The 15,257-nt window shown below is 38.8% G+C and overlaps 1 protein-coding gene across 1 annotated transcript in view; it reads left to right on the forward strand.

The window, feature by feature from the left end:
- The window catches only part of diaph3 (diaphanous-related formin 3), a 214,110-nt gene that overhangs the window by 76,719 nt on the left and 122,134 nt on the right, over positions 1–15,257 (forward strand). The window contains exons 10-17 of the mRNA XM_079482660.1: positions 2,818–2,928; positions 3,579–3,687; positions 4,081–4,204; positions 7,665–7,783; positions 7,874–7,938; positions 8,603–8,707; positions 10,746–11,021; positions 12,433–12,547. Of these exons, the coding sequence (XP_079338786.1) occupies positions 2,818–2,928; positions 3,579–3,687; positions 4,081–4,204; positions 7,665–7,783; positions 7,874–7,938; positions 8,603–8,707; positions 10,746–11,021; positions 12,433–12,547 (1,024 nt within the window). The remainder of the gene's footprint in view (positions 1–2,817; positions 2,929–3,578; positions 3,688–4,080; positions 4,205–7,664; positions 7,784–7,873; positions 7,939–8,602; positions 8,708–10,745; positions 11,022–12,432; positions 12,548–15,257) is intronic.

Raw genomic sequence — 15,257 nt, forward strand, 5'->3', positions numbered from 1 at the left:
GAACCATTCGGTGGAGGCTTTGTCACATAAACATTTACAGCATAAAAAGCAAGAGGTGTAAGTTGTTTGTAGTTATTATTAACCTATTCAAGATAAACAACTAATTCTACAAATACTGTTAACATTATTTCATCAGTTATCACAAGAATGGGCTCCAGACTGCGGCTAAATGGCATTTTGCGGCCAGCTTCATTTTGCGACCAGCTTGCTGTGCGCGGCTGGGTGACTCATGTTTCTCGCTGTAGTTGCGTCAATCACAGCTCAGCTGATATTTTACATGTTTACAGAGACAACGTGAGCGCATTACTATGATTCGTTGTTTACTGTGATGGATCCTTTCAGCCTGAGGACGAACGATTTGATTTTTGAGATGTTTAAAACTAAATTAACGGCAGAGGAGTTCAGAATACGTCATTTATCTGTTGATTACTTGAGACGGCACTGAATCATTTCCAATCTGTTCACAACAAGAATGAACGACAGACGAATGCTCTAGTTAAGTTTGTGCAGTTATCTTTACATTGTTTTGTGAACATGAGGAAAAGTGTCCTTAATACACAATAAAATCATCATAAGAATGTATTAAGACGAACCCTTTTGTTTTGCTTTAAAACTAAAAACAATTAAATAGACTTTATACTTTTTCATACAAAATGACCTTACTTAGCTTATTCTAGCATTGAATAATAAACTTGATCCAATTTCCTTTTTTATGGCTTTGCTCTAAATTTATTATGCAACCATGGACGCGCCCCCCTTCATCCCTATTGGCTGACTTATTCGAATTCCCAGCAAGAGTATTAGATAAGTGGTAAAAAGAAAACAAAATCTTCAAGTCAGCCTGGCTAATATCCATGAAGGCCAACTGGTTTGTTTGGAGGCCCTAGCAATGTTTTATTGATTGACTGGTTATTGTTCTGTTTGCTAATAGTAAGCCGTGATCCCTTTTAACCGTGTGAATCATTTATCAAAGAGTGTTATCATTGGGAACGGTTTAGGATTGTCCTTTAGGGTCTCTCTCCCACACACCACTCTCTTGTTTTTACAGGATATTTTTAGGCCCATATCTTCAGACAGAAGCTCTTAGACACACATACTTTGCAGAAAGTGCAGCATGTTTGTTTAGAAAGAGCTGGTTGCAGAGAGTGCTTGGGGCCAACATTATTTAAAGTGTACCGGAGAATGTATTTTTTTGTGAGAAAATTGTGAAAAAAGTTTAAGGTTGTTGTTAAAATGTGCCTTTTCGATGGAGAAAAACTTGCTGTTTGCTCATCTATGGAAACAAATGAATGGTGAATGATTCGCCCTTTTTCACAAAATGGCGACATAGACCGGAAAAGGTTAAAGCATTTTGCTGCGATAGCCATTCATTCATTTTTTCAGCTTGTTTTCTCACAGGCATTCATTTTATTTACAAAACGTAGCATATGTTGTCTGATTTGTTAATGGTTTACTGGGAGATGTAGGGAACACTAGGGAAAACAAACATTAAAAAAACATGTTTTTTTTGAGCAATTTATTTAATATTTCTGATATTTGTTAGACAAGTCTGAATAAAGGGAAAGTTGTATTCTTTAAAGCTTTTTTGTGTAAACAGAGCTAGAGCATTGACCGGACAAGCATTTACCCTACTTTCGGTTTATACATGTCACACTGTGAAATAGTTCTATTGTATACTGCGTATATTTTATATCTAGTGAATAAATCTTTGTACTGTGCCACTTTTAAGCTTCTAGATGAATAGGTGAATAATTCTTACAAGAATGTAAAAAAATTCTTGTACCACTCCCATCCTATATCAGAGTGGTAGTTCACAGAAGCTGGCAGATTAAGAAGAGGGTACAGTAGAGCTATCAAAGGTAGACAGTTTTCTCTTTTTCTTCCCAAAGTTTTTTATCTTCCCACAGTTTTTTTCCACATTGAGGTATATCATCTCTTAAATCAAAGCGTTTGGCCTATGAAGGGAGGCTTATTCTGCCGAAAAGATGTTTAAAAGAGTTAAAATCAACATTTGTATTTTTGGAGTATTTCCAAAAATATTCATTAAAGGTTTTAGATATTGTTTGACTTAAAAAATGTTTGTGACTGTACTCTTTCTTTTCTATTATGTTTTGTCCTTTGACCTTTAGCTAAGTTAATGGATATTTTATAGATTCCTCAAATCCCAACAGCCCTGTGTCATCACAGCATGCTAGATGAGATTCATAACTTCAAAGAATTGAGTTTGCTTTGTTGAATAATAATCAGTTAATCGTGGTCACGATGTGCACGGAGGTGTTAAAGAACATTAACAACCACACATAGTTATATAAATAAATCACTCTTTTTTTATACACCTCAGTCAATTGAATTCACCAGTGCCTTTTAACTAAACACACACACACCTACATGTGATTTATGGGATTGCAAAGACAGCCGATCAATAATTGATGATCTGTGTTGGCTTGAAGGAGATGAATAGTAGTTTTTGATTGAGGGGATGAGATCTTTTGTATCGGATGTAAGCTCTCTGAGAACCATTCACCGTCCTGATTTTCAACAGGTCCAAATTCCCATGTGCATTCCCCCGCAAACAAGCTGTCCTCTGCTTCAACAATCTTTTTTGTCAAGTCATATCAAGTGCCAACAATTGCAATTTGCTGGCAATATAAATGTATATATGAATAAAAATAATGAAAAATGTTTAAGATGCAGTACAGCATGTAAATATGGTTACATAGGGCACATACAGTATATGCTCACTGTTATTCAAACATGCCCTCAGACCCACATACATACACAGCCTTTCTTAAGCTCAATGTTATCTTTTCCCTTTAGGTGGCCTGTATGCAGCTCATCAATGCCCTCGTAACATCTCCTGATGAGTTGGACTTCAGGCTTCACATCCGTAATGAATTTATGCGCTGCGGCCTGCGAGAGATCCTGCCGGTAAGTGGCTCGACCACTGCCTGTGTATTAATATTTAAATGAGTTGTCCACTTGAGTGAAATATTGTAAAATTGCTCTGCGAATAATTTATAAGGCCTGAAGGAGAGGTTGCTTGGCTGAATCAATACCTGCAGCCAGGATTGGATTGGACTCTCCTTTACTTTCCTGTCCCTCTCTCTCTTCTCCTGGCATTCTGAATGTGGTTATGTTCTATCAACAATGCGACTAAAAACTGCCTGAACAAAATAGGCGAAGTGTGTGAAATGAAAGCCAGAGAGTGTGCGAGTGAGATTGATTAATACCTTAGCCATGTCTTATTTATTATTCAAAACAGGGCCTTCTTCCTTCCTCAAGAATAGGACTAGAGAATAGAGTCAGATGGGAACATCTATTGAGGAAAATAAAAGCAAAATACTATATTCTGAATTCTCTGTATTCCACTTTTTTATTCTTTTCCCTGAAGTCCAAACAGTCATTCTATTTATTCAAAATTGATTTCAAAATAAACAGTTTTTTGCAAAGTTCCAAAAATGCCTTTTGCGATCGAGCATTAACGTAGTACATTAAACACTTAAAGTTTTAAGGACCATGTTTTCCATGACGTGGCTTTTTAATTCTTAGTTTTTTTGTTTTCTCCTCTCTCTTCGTAGAGTCTGAACACCATCAGAAATGACGCTCTGGATATCCAGCTCAAGGTTTTTGAGGAGCACAAGGAGGAGGACATGATTGAATTCTCCCATCGCCTCGAGGACATCAGAAGTGAACTGGAATATCCTTCTTACAAGGAGACATTTATCATTTGATATTCTGTCCTCCCTTTTTACTCCTACTTATTCGTTGATCTTTAGAGGGCCTTTGAATCTCTGACACTAATATTTTGGTATACTTCGTCCAGCTTGACTGAATACATTTCCCCGTAGAAGATGCACCAACTGCATTGATGTTATTTTCTCAGAATTGATTTTAATCATACATTTTCTGGATTTGATTGTTATATGAAGGCTATATGATAAGCCATAAGATCTTTGCTCTTCCAGTGTGTGCTCAGTAAATGTGTAAAGAGTAATTTAGTATATGCAGTTCAGTTTCTTTTGCTCATTTACAAAACATTGCGTTTTGCTGGTGTCAATGCTCAAGTGCTCCTTAACACAGTGTGTACTGATATCGGGGATGTATTCAATGTTTTATTCTCCTCTGTGAAGGACACAAACGCAGAGAGTTATTTCCTTTCCATACTGCAACACCTGCTGCTGATCAGGAACGATTATTTCACACGGTGAGAGCCCGTCTGTATTGACTGACTGTCATGAGAACTTCTCAGATAAGATGCAAGGATTTACACTACCAGTCAAAAGTTTATTCAGACTTGCAGTTGCTCTTAAGGCGTATTCTTCAATGCTTGGAGTTAGTAAACCGTGCCTTAAATACTTATTAATTTATACGATTTCCAAGGAAAAGCAGACAGTAGCTGAACTCCTTTAATACTTTTGGAAAAACCATCCCTGGTGGCACATCATGAATTTGGTTGAGGACGTGCCCAGGGTTATCATCTAAGAAAAGGCTGGCTGGTTTATATATAATATAAAACATAAGATCTCTTTTACTTGTATTACGTTTTCTGTCTCTGTGTAATTCCGCTTGTAAGATGTCTATTTTTAATGTCTTATTCCACAATACATCAAATACTAATATTAAAAACGAGCAGGCGTGTTCAAACTTTTGACTGGAACTGTATGCACATAGTGTCTTTTTATAAACCTGTGAAAAGACTGAATGCCATTCAAAACCAAATCATACCCGTTCGAGTAATGCTTCATTCATCTTGTATTCAACCTTTCTCAAGCTTTACGTGAAGATGCTTTCTCTCCTCCCAGTTTTTATTCATTTCTGACTAATTTGTGCCAGTGATGCTACAGCATACATTTCCCGGTGTTAAGGTCTTGCTAATGACTCAGTGTGTTGTGTGACGGAGAACAGCTTTTCAAGCTCTTTAGCTGACGAGCTGTATTGTGTTAGGAATAACAGCTTTGACAGAAGAGAGAGGTGCAAAAGGAAGGAGGTTTAAAGATAGAGACCATCTGTTGAGCGTCTCGACGGCCTCTCCACAGAAAGCACCTGATAGAAAAGAACCCGATGTGTTTAGTGGGAGCGGTTGATGTAAACATCAAAGGCAATTCATGTTCAAGCAGTGAGCTGCTTCCTACTTCTGTCTCTTACCCGACTGTCTGCCACCATTGATCAGAGTTCAAGCTGTTTTAAATGAAGACTGGACTCTTCCTCTTCTGCATTGACTAAGCTGGACGTGTTAAACAAGCGTTCAACAGGTTATTAGTAAGCTGTTGTTGACATGTGTTTATAGAGGATCGTTTATAGGGGTCAGCTGTGGCCTAATGGTTAGAGCGTTGGGCTTGTGGTCAGAAGGTTGCCGGTTCTAATCTCAGTGCCAGCAGGTCATGACTGAAGGGCCCTTGAGCAAGGCACCTTACCCCTGATTGCTCTGCAGTAATGTGCCACTGTATAAAACTACTTGTAAGTCGCTTAGGATAAAAGCGTCTGCCAAATGAATAAATGTAAATGTAAAATGTAGAGGAGATTAAGCAGGTAGTGAAATGCTAAGGAGCATTTTGATAACCTAGTATGTCTGTAATGATTGAAGACCGGGTGAAAAGAAACAACATGCTTGTATTTATTTATAAGATACTATATATATATATCCTACTACATGTAATGAAGAACCACACCTGACTCTACAGTTTTCCACGTCTGCACTCATTACGAAAAAAACACGCCGACCAAGTGAACTTCATTACTCTCCTGTGTCTCCTCACCCTCTCCCACTGCTGTTAAATTGGTCCATTTCCGTTAAAAGGTCCCAGTCCTCCCAGTAAGCACTTCCCATCACTTGAACATTTCTCTCTAAAGTCTGTCCATGCACACTATTTATTCCACACAGAGCGTCTGCACACCCTGCTGGTCTCGAGCCCCTCGAACCTTCCAATGACAGTGTCAACAAAGAGAATGAACCTGCTTTCATCTTTCTCTCATCTCTCATATCCACATTACTGTTGCCTATATACTCGCACACTCGCTTTCGTTCTCTCTCTTTTCATCTGTGGTGTCTGCTCAAAGAGTTTTCATGTCTTGGAGCTCACAGCTGGGGAGTGCTAAACCTGGTCTTGATCAAAAAGCAGCCTCCTTATCTGTAGAATACAGGATACATTACTCACAGTTTTTTTAAATCAACACAGAAAGTCAGTTCATTCACATATATGTTGACACGCTATGAAGTCATGAAGTGTGATTCTTTAGCTCTTTCTGTAGTTATAAGGCACATAAGATTGGTATTTCTATGATTTCTTGGGCCAGGTTTTTTGGCCGCAGATTGGCCGATAATCAAATTATATGACTCGATCTGCATTCACAAAATCTCACGAATCCGATCTCATGAACCGAATTGATAGGATGCTTTTTGCACTATATGTTCTAAAGAAATCTCACATGGAGGATCAATGTCCAAAGCATTTAACACAAATGACCTGATTCGACAAGTTTAAAGTTTAATTATATAAAAAATATAACAAAGGCAACATCCATGGTATTACTTTATCTGAAAAAGGTTAACTGGGATCAAAGAGCTTACATGTCAGTTATATAACGCTTGAAACATCGAAATCGATCCGATTGGCCAATCACGATGACAAGAAATCAGTTCTCAATATCATCTGCAAAAATCCTGATCAGAGTATCCCTTCTATTTGTGCAAAACTGTTGTCCAATCGATCACTTGGTGATTATTAATAGCAGTGGACTGTTTTTAGGGTTTTAGGTTCACAACAGGTCAGAACAGAGAGACTCTCACCCCTCCCCTCCTCATCATTTCCACTTGAAACCTTTTCTCATTTTCCTTCTTTAAGAAAAATGCTCTTTATTTTTGCTCTGAAAACCTCCAGAAACGTCTTGTGATACAAAAAGAAATCAGTTCCTTGTTCTATTAGTCTCAATTGGTTCCTTTTCCTGCCATTTTATTTTTATTATCAAGTCATCAAAAGAATAATTTTCTGCTATGCTGTGACCATTCTCCTTTTCTCTCGGTGGTATTCAGTGAAGGTATATGGAATGGCCTGGAGTCTAATTAATTGGCTTGTGTTTTTATTGATTTTGGAGAATGCCATATTTAGTGGTAACTGGGCCTTCAACTTTTGTCTTATGTCTCTTTAACTTTTAATTTGGAATCAGGGTCTCCGCCTTCTCTCCATACTTCGGCATTTTACATCAGTATGTTATAGAGACCACCAGATAGATGTAACAGCGGCTCCAGGTGTGTCAATGAAATGCTATATGTCATCTGGTGGGCAGAGAACAACTATAGCCTGACATAAAAATGTAATGCTGCTTTTACATCTGGATGAGTTCACTCTACAGTATCACATACGCTATTCATTTTCTCTTTTGTTATTTCTCTCTCAATCTTCCTCCCTAATTTTATCTCTCTTTTCTGTTTTATGTCGAGCGGCATCAGAGTAAAAGGACTAAGCAGTCATTTTCATTGCTCGAGTTAATAGCTTGTATAAGGCAGTATCGCTACTGTCAAGGAATTCAAAGTTAATTTAACAACCCTTTTCTCATTCTGTGGCCAAGTCCATTATACCGTATTCCCAAAATTATAATACAGTGCACTGATATTCTCTCTCTCTCTCTCTCCAATATATTCACTCTCTTGTTCTCGTGTCCTCTAGGCCTCAGTATTTTAAGATCATAGAGGAGTGTGTGTCTCAAATCGTTCTCCATCGCAGTGGCACGGATCCTGACTTCACCTACCGCAAACGTCTGGATGTGGACTTCAGTCACCTGTTAGGTGTGTGTGTGTGTGTGTGTTTGTGTACAGGCCTGTTTCGCGTGTGTGTTCCTGACTGGAATGCTTCACCTCTTGATCTTCTCTCTACAGAGGTGTGTGTGGATAAAGCCAGGGCAGAAGAATTTGAACAGAGGGCCTCTGAGTTCGCTCAGAAGGCAAGTGCACTTTCTTTTCTCTTCATCTTCAACCCCCCCTCTTGTTTTCCATTTCTGTCTTTACACTTAGGATTTGCTAATGAAGAATGCAGCCTTTGAAGAGCGTTCGCGACCACACCATTTAGCTTTCTTTAATTAAGGCGAGATTACTGGAAATCGTTCAAACAGCCATTTGTAATTAACAGTATTCTGAGATTAAAAAAGGCGCTTGTATTGATTGTTTGGAGCACCACTTTATAATTGCGGGCTGAAATGTAGGTGGTAGAGAATCTATACATGCCAAACCACAGCTTTTTAACTTTTGTTCTTACCAGACGGTTAACTTGAGGAAATTTTGTTTTTATGTCAAATTCTCACTGATCTAAACCTCTTTTCCAAAGGCTAAAATAAACCTCTGTAGCACAAGTGCTATGTGCAATGTTAATGTCATTTGTTTTAAGTTCACGTACAGCCCTGAACCGGGACCTTTTATTGATTATTTTAATCTTATTGTCGAGTTTTAGGTTTCATTCTAGTGTTATCTTTAATTTAAATTATTAGTGCTCCTCCGATGTACATTATGCTCACAGATGAGCATATTTTTTGAGGATCTACAGTATGCTGTTTTTGTGTTTACTCTGTATTTTTATCTGTCATGTCTGCTGACGATATTTCCGCCCTCCAGTTTGATGAGGAGTTCCTGGGAAGACAGGAAGCTCAGGCCCACTTATTGAATAGAGAAGAGAAGATCAATGAGCTGGAGGCTGAACTTCAGGCTTATAGAAACCAGGTATCATAGCTTTCTCTCATTTCGTATGGCCACTTCTGTCACTGTTTTTGATTGCAGTGTCTGCTTCTTTTGGTGTTTTTCATTCAGTCGCTCTCTCTCTCTCTCTCGTTCTCTCGGTCTCTCTCTCTCTCTCTCTCTCTCTCTCTCTCTCTCTCGTTCTCTCTCTCTCTCTCTCTCTCTCTCTCTCTCTCTCTCTCTCTCTCTCTCTCTCTCTCTCTCTCTCTCTCTCTCTCTCATGATGACATATCTTTATTTGGGCATCGGTGGGTTTATATGCACACAAAAGCAGTGAGCAAAGCTGTCCAGTCTTTTCTTTAGCTGTGTATGAAAGTAATTAGGGATGTTATGTCATGCATCCTCAGGTATGCAGTAAAATGACGATGTTTAACCGAAATGGATAGTTTTTTTAACTAATGGGTTTGCTTGTCTGGTTGAATGAACAGGATTTCTCCTCACCTCGCTTAGTCCTGCAGTACATATACATTGGTTGATTTGATTTCAGAGCTGGCATCATCATTGTTTACTGCCTTTGCTCTTTTTTCCACACAGAGGTGAGCTGTCCTTATGTTATATGTAGTTCACCTTGAGCAGATGGTATCCAAACAACATGTTGCCCTGAAGTCCTGATTTGAATAGTATTTTCAGGGCTGTACAGTGCAACATATAAAAAAATTGTTCTGTACGAAGAATACATTCTGCAGTGTAGCACGCTTGCGATACAGTTTGGCAAGTGCAGTGACAGAGCTGGGTGTTCGTGTGAAGTCTTGCAGTTTACTGTAGGCTAATAAATAATATAGCATTGTACACTACAGTATTTTTTTGGGGGCAAATATATTACTTTTGTATAGTTCAGAACTTGTATAATATATCCATCTGGATGCAACGTTAATGTCATTTGTCAGTTACCTGCCTATTGGTGTGATAAACTGCACTTTTTTTAAAGATCACATTTTATTCTTGTACTACAACTGTTTTGCCTGTGCTACAACATGTTAAACCTCTCAAGCACAAGTGCTATGTGCAAGAAACATGAACGTACAGCCCTGAACCGGGATGTTTTATAGATTTTTAAAGTAGTCTTTTAATCTTATTTTCAAGTTTTTATTGATTTATGTACAGCTTTTTAGAACCAACCTCATTTTTCTGAGGCATTTATGCCATTACAATACATGTAATCCTCTTCTGACAAGATTATTTTAGTTAGTTGCCCATTAGTGTCCTAGGAGCACAAGTCATTGGCATCCAATTTTCTTTCTTGTTTTTCAGGACTTTAAGACATAAGTCTTTAGACAGGAGCTCCTTTGTTTTACAGAGCTGTGCGGATCTCCAAACCACTCACATTGACATGACAAATAGGGCATCAACTGAACAGTTTATTTGATCTATTGCTTTTTGGCTCACCGGGCCACCGTCGATAGAGCGGATCAATTCTTAAATAATGGTGGCGGATGAGCGAAGTGAAAGTTTGGAGTGCAGGCTGTTAAGCTGATCCATCTCTTTGGGGTGCGATCGTTTGCAGCTCTGCAAAGCGTAATCACGCAGTCAATTCTCCAGGTATACAGGACCGTCAGTCATGCTGACTCTTAGCTGGTAAATTATCTGCAGGCCAGCATGTACGCATTTGGAATTAGAGCATCTACTTGTTCAATAAATCCTCTTATTGCAGCTGTTTGCTATTCACAGTGAATGGAGTGGATACTTTAGAGTTGTGCATCGGACTTGTTTTGTCTACTGGTTTGATGGAGGTTTGAGGTGGAGTAAGGGTTATGGTCTTTAAATCTTTTACATTTACTTACCTGCCTAAATTAAACTGGATGGACTGATATCTATAGATACAACTTTAGACTTTGTAGATGTGTAAACTGTCATATCACAACAGAATACAGCCTTATATCTCAGCAACTACCTAGAAATGCACTGTAACTACAAATGCATTTTTAGTCCATAAACGTCAAAGTTTGCTTACTAGGATATGAGTTAACAATCTTGTGCTGTAAACATTGACTTGTGTGTTACTTAAAATGTCATGTATTTACAGGTCGGGGCAGTGCCAGGGGTCTTATCTTCAACCGGCTCATCCTCATTTCCACCCGCCCCACCTCCTCCACCCCCTGTTTCTGGGGCTCCAGTTCCCCCACCTCCTCCACCGCCACCTCCCAACTGTGCCTCCATGCCCGGGATGCCTCCGCCTCCTCCTCCTCTGGGTCTGCTTGGCCTAGCAACTGCCTCCTACCAAGAAACGTTGCCTTTCGGCATGAAGCCCAAGAAGGAATTCAAACCTGAAACTTCCATGAAGCGCCTCAACTGGGCCAAGGTAACATCTGATGCTTCAGACCTTATCCTGACTTAGAATGTTAAATGAATCATCGTATTTGCCCATTCTACCCATCTCTTTTTTTCTGTCTGTCTGTATTTCTGCTCATTTATTTAATTTTCTTTTATTATTCACTTAACCAGCAGCAACTTTCGATAGTTAAATTTTCTCAAACTTTTACTCCCTCAAACCCCAATTGAGCAGAATCCTTCTTTGGCACTGAACACACAGTGCCAAACAGCCACATAAAAGGACAGATGTTCGCAAAGTAACTGTGAAGATAACTTCTGCTGTTTCCTTGTTGCTGTTTGTTGCCAGCCGTCATTAACAAAAAAAGTTGCTCATACCCATTCCACCATGACGGATCACACTTTATTGTACGAGTGCCCAAAGTTGTTTCTCGACAGATGTTGCCATGCGCCGTCTATGGAGTGGTATTAGTTTATAACATTACGATTAATATTTAATCCCTGTCTCTATTTAAACCATCATACAGATGTTTTGGAGATTTTGACATATGCTTAATCTCATCCAAAACCTGTTTGTAATTAGCCATAATGGGGACACAAAGAGGCTCTTATGAGTTTTTTAAACAGCTGCTTAAGATGCCAGTGCCATGCAGTATTCATGGCTCCTGACCCAAAACTTTTATCACTCATTAACACGAGCTTTGCATCTTTAAAACCAAGACGAGACAGCTGGTGCATCATGGGACATGCCACACAGTGCCCCTCGGATGGGCTGGTTGTGGGATTGAACACAGTAATGCGTGCTCACATAATTTCGGTTGATAAATTTCACAGAGCAGCTACTATTCAGACACGTGTCCAGTGCATTCTTGACTTGTTTGATTTCCTTGAACGTTTCCTCATGGAGGAGGTTTGAAGAGCTGTTATTGGCACATGTATTTGGCAGGAGTGCAAGTTTTGTTCATTAGCTCAGCCAGTCTCATTGATTACCCTTTCAGTCTTTATCCCAAACCTTTATCTCAACAAAACCACTCCATTAAACTGATCATACCACATCTTAGCACTAGGGTGAATCTTTAAACTTGAGCGAAATTTACTGAGGACAATTCTTATTTCACTATGGCTTGTGTGTACATGTGGATGCACGTACGTGGTCCTAGTATAGTTTTGTTTGACTAGAAAACTCGCCCCTGCATTTTCGTTTATTGACATGACTGGGAATAAGCCTCTTCAGGGCTGCATTCAGCTGTCACATGCACTGACATGCTAGAAAACGAGATAAAAATGGCTGTAGAACACATTATGAATATTTGAATAGGTTTCCTCTTTATAGATTGTGGACATGCCTCACGTTGCCTAGCAACTCCAGCATTCTGACCTCCCACGAGGTGTCATGATGATGTCAGGCTGTTATTTTTCTTCAACTGTCTGTTTCTGTGTAGATCTCACCCCAGGAGATGTCCGAGAGCAGTTTTTGGATCACCGTCAGTGAGGATCGTTATGAGAACAATGAGCTGCTCACCAGACTGGCCCTCACCTTCAGCACACAGAAAGCCGGTCAGTCCATATTAACAGCTTTGGATGCAAAAATTATGCTCTGGGTTAAAACTAAACCCTAAATGCAGCTTTGTTTGCACAAACAAATGTTTCTTTACAGGTCTACTACACCTTCTCCCAGCAACAATTTGATGGTAACATGTGTTTTAGGCACTGGGCATTTTGCTGTTGAAAAATCTTGGGCATGTGAGCGCTGTTTTGGATGATGGGTTTATATACTCAGCAGGGCTATTGTCTGCAGTTGGTACTGAGGATAGGATAAGCCAGTTGTGAGTTGTGAGCCTCCTGTGTGGCAGGATGTGAGTGTAATAAATGTGTTTGTGACGCATAGGAAAACACTTTCTCTAACACTGATGTCTCTAACAATTTATCATCTTTAATGCTGTAAAATTAAGCAGAATGTTAACGTTGCCTCTAATATTTCAGACATGAACACCTTCTAATTTGGAAACATCTAGTTTCACTCAAGAATCACACTTTTGAATGACTTAATTTTGTAACTATATAAGCTTTTGACACTTGCAGATTGATGTTTACATATTTACATTTATTCATTTGGCAGACGCTTTTATCCAAAGCGACTTACAAGTAGTTTTATACAGTGGCACATTAGTGCAGAGCAATCAGGGGTAAGGTGCCTTGCTCAAGGGCCCTTCAGCCATGACCTGCTGACACTGAGATTAGAACCAGCAACCTTCTGATCACAAGACCAACGCTCCAATTAATATCAATCAAACTGCAGTTTTTGTATTGAAGCCATAATAACTAAAAAACACAGCTAACATGAATAAAACACAATAAAAGCATGATAACATGATTTTGGAATTTAACTCATTTTGGAACCAATCTCTCTTCACAGTTTTATCAGGGGTGTTGCCTCATGCAGGTACTTAGTTTCTGCAATTCAACCCACTAACAGTCACATCAAACTAAACGAAATTGGACACATCAGACATTAATTTCACACCTTGGATTCAGTCATTTAAACACAATAACAGCCACAATATAATTAGGTTGTCTCTCTCTCTCCTCTCTCACTTTAACTCTTCCTTTTTGATGATTTATTCACATTCATCTTGTATATAATTGTTCAGGCATGCTGCTTGATTTTGTTTTCAATTATTCATATCAGAATTGTCTACCTGTCACTTCCCAGCATTTTATGCAGACATCTTTCTTTCTCTCTCACACACTCTGCTTTTGCTTCTCTCAGTGCCCACAGGGACGATGTTATGCGACCGATCCTTGAATTATGCACAGTTTAAGTCGTCTAGCCTCAATAGGGCAAATGGTGAAAGAGTGTTTTACAAGGTTGTCAGATTTTTTAAATTATAATTCGTGTAAGGAGGAGAAGCAGCATATTTTACACGCCTGCAAATCAGACTTTAGTTATGCAAACATGCATCAACCTCAGCTCTGTCAGGTAAACAAAGTTCATCTTCCCCATTCTCATTTCCTCTCAGCTATTTTATCCATTTATTGAACAGTCTGTTTTTGACAGTTTGTGATCCGAAAATGAGAAATGTAGATGTCATCAATGACTGGCAGAACATTAACTTTTCTGCTGTCTGTTTAAGTCACCATTTGGCTTCCCTGTCCTAGAATATTATTCGTAATATTTGACTGTGACACAACCTGTGAAGACATTTTCCACTAGAGGTCGACCGATATGGGTTTCTCCCCCGCTGATGCTTAGAAATCAGGCCAGCCGATGCCGATATAGGAGGCCGAAATATTTACAGGTCTTCTTTTTACTTAAATAAGAAGTGAAAATTGCTTAAATTAAAGACATGTCTCTTCAAATCATTGCACTTGATTGAGAAAGATTCAGTACATTAGGTGTTTATTGCAGGGTGCAAGATAGTCGTCTAATTCATAGTAATAATTCATTGCTAAAAACATTTAAGCACCTTTTCAATTTGTTTTGAAGTATGCTTTTAGTTGATGTTTGTTGGCAGACACTGCTATTAGTCAACTGGTTATAACATAACTGAAAACTAAAATAAAAAATCACTCATATTACACAGCCTGCTGCTCATAACTGTGTTTTTTGTTATATTTATTTTATAGGATATTAGATGCCTGACAAATGCATTTTAACAGCCACAAAAGACCGCCTACGGACATATTGCGTAAGCAAGGAGAAACAAAAGTCAGCATTTAAACTTTGGCTGAATTTTAACCATTGGTTTAAAGATGAAAAAAGTACCAATCAAGCAGAATGTTTTCTCTTCATTTCAGATTTCTAACACACACTTACAGTGTTCAGCACATTTAAGCAGGAAAGTTAATGTGCACGTTTTAGCCAGAAGTTTTGTCTTTTAACAAGGCATAGCTGTAGACTGTAGAGAGTGCGAGTTGCTCCGTCTCGCACGCAGCCTCAGAGGGAGAGAGATTCTCCGGTACAGGAACAATATTGATAACTTCAGAGTTTATCTAGCTATACAATGCGGACAACTCTAATAATTAAGCCGGTGGGCTCTTCATCAGGTTTTGGTACCTGTGCATACATGTAACCTATACAATGTGATTGAAGGCTCGCTAACAATAGAGTTTTAAAAAGTTACACGCTTTCTCAAGTATTTTCATATTTTAACAATGAAACATACAAGGCTAGATTAAGAACAAAGGATAAAAATAATTTAAGTCTTTGCGTTTTCTTATGAAGTTATCAGGTAGTTGAAAAGTTAGCAGGCACAGTGTTATGCCG

Source organism: Barbatula barbatula (assembly GCF_947034865.1).
Source record: "Barbatula barbatula genome assembly, chromosome: 20".
In the NCBI taxonomy this organism is placed as follows: domain Eukaryota; kingdom Metazoa; phylum Chordata; class Actinopteri; order Cypriniformes; family Nemacheilidae; genus Barbatula; species Barbatula barbatula.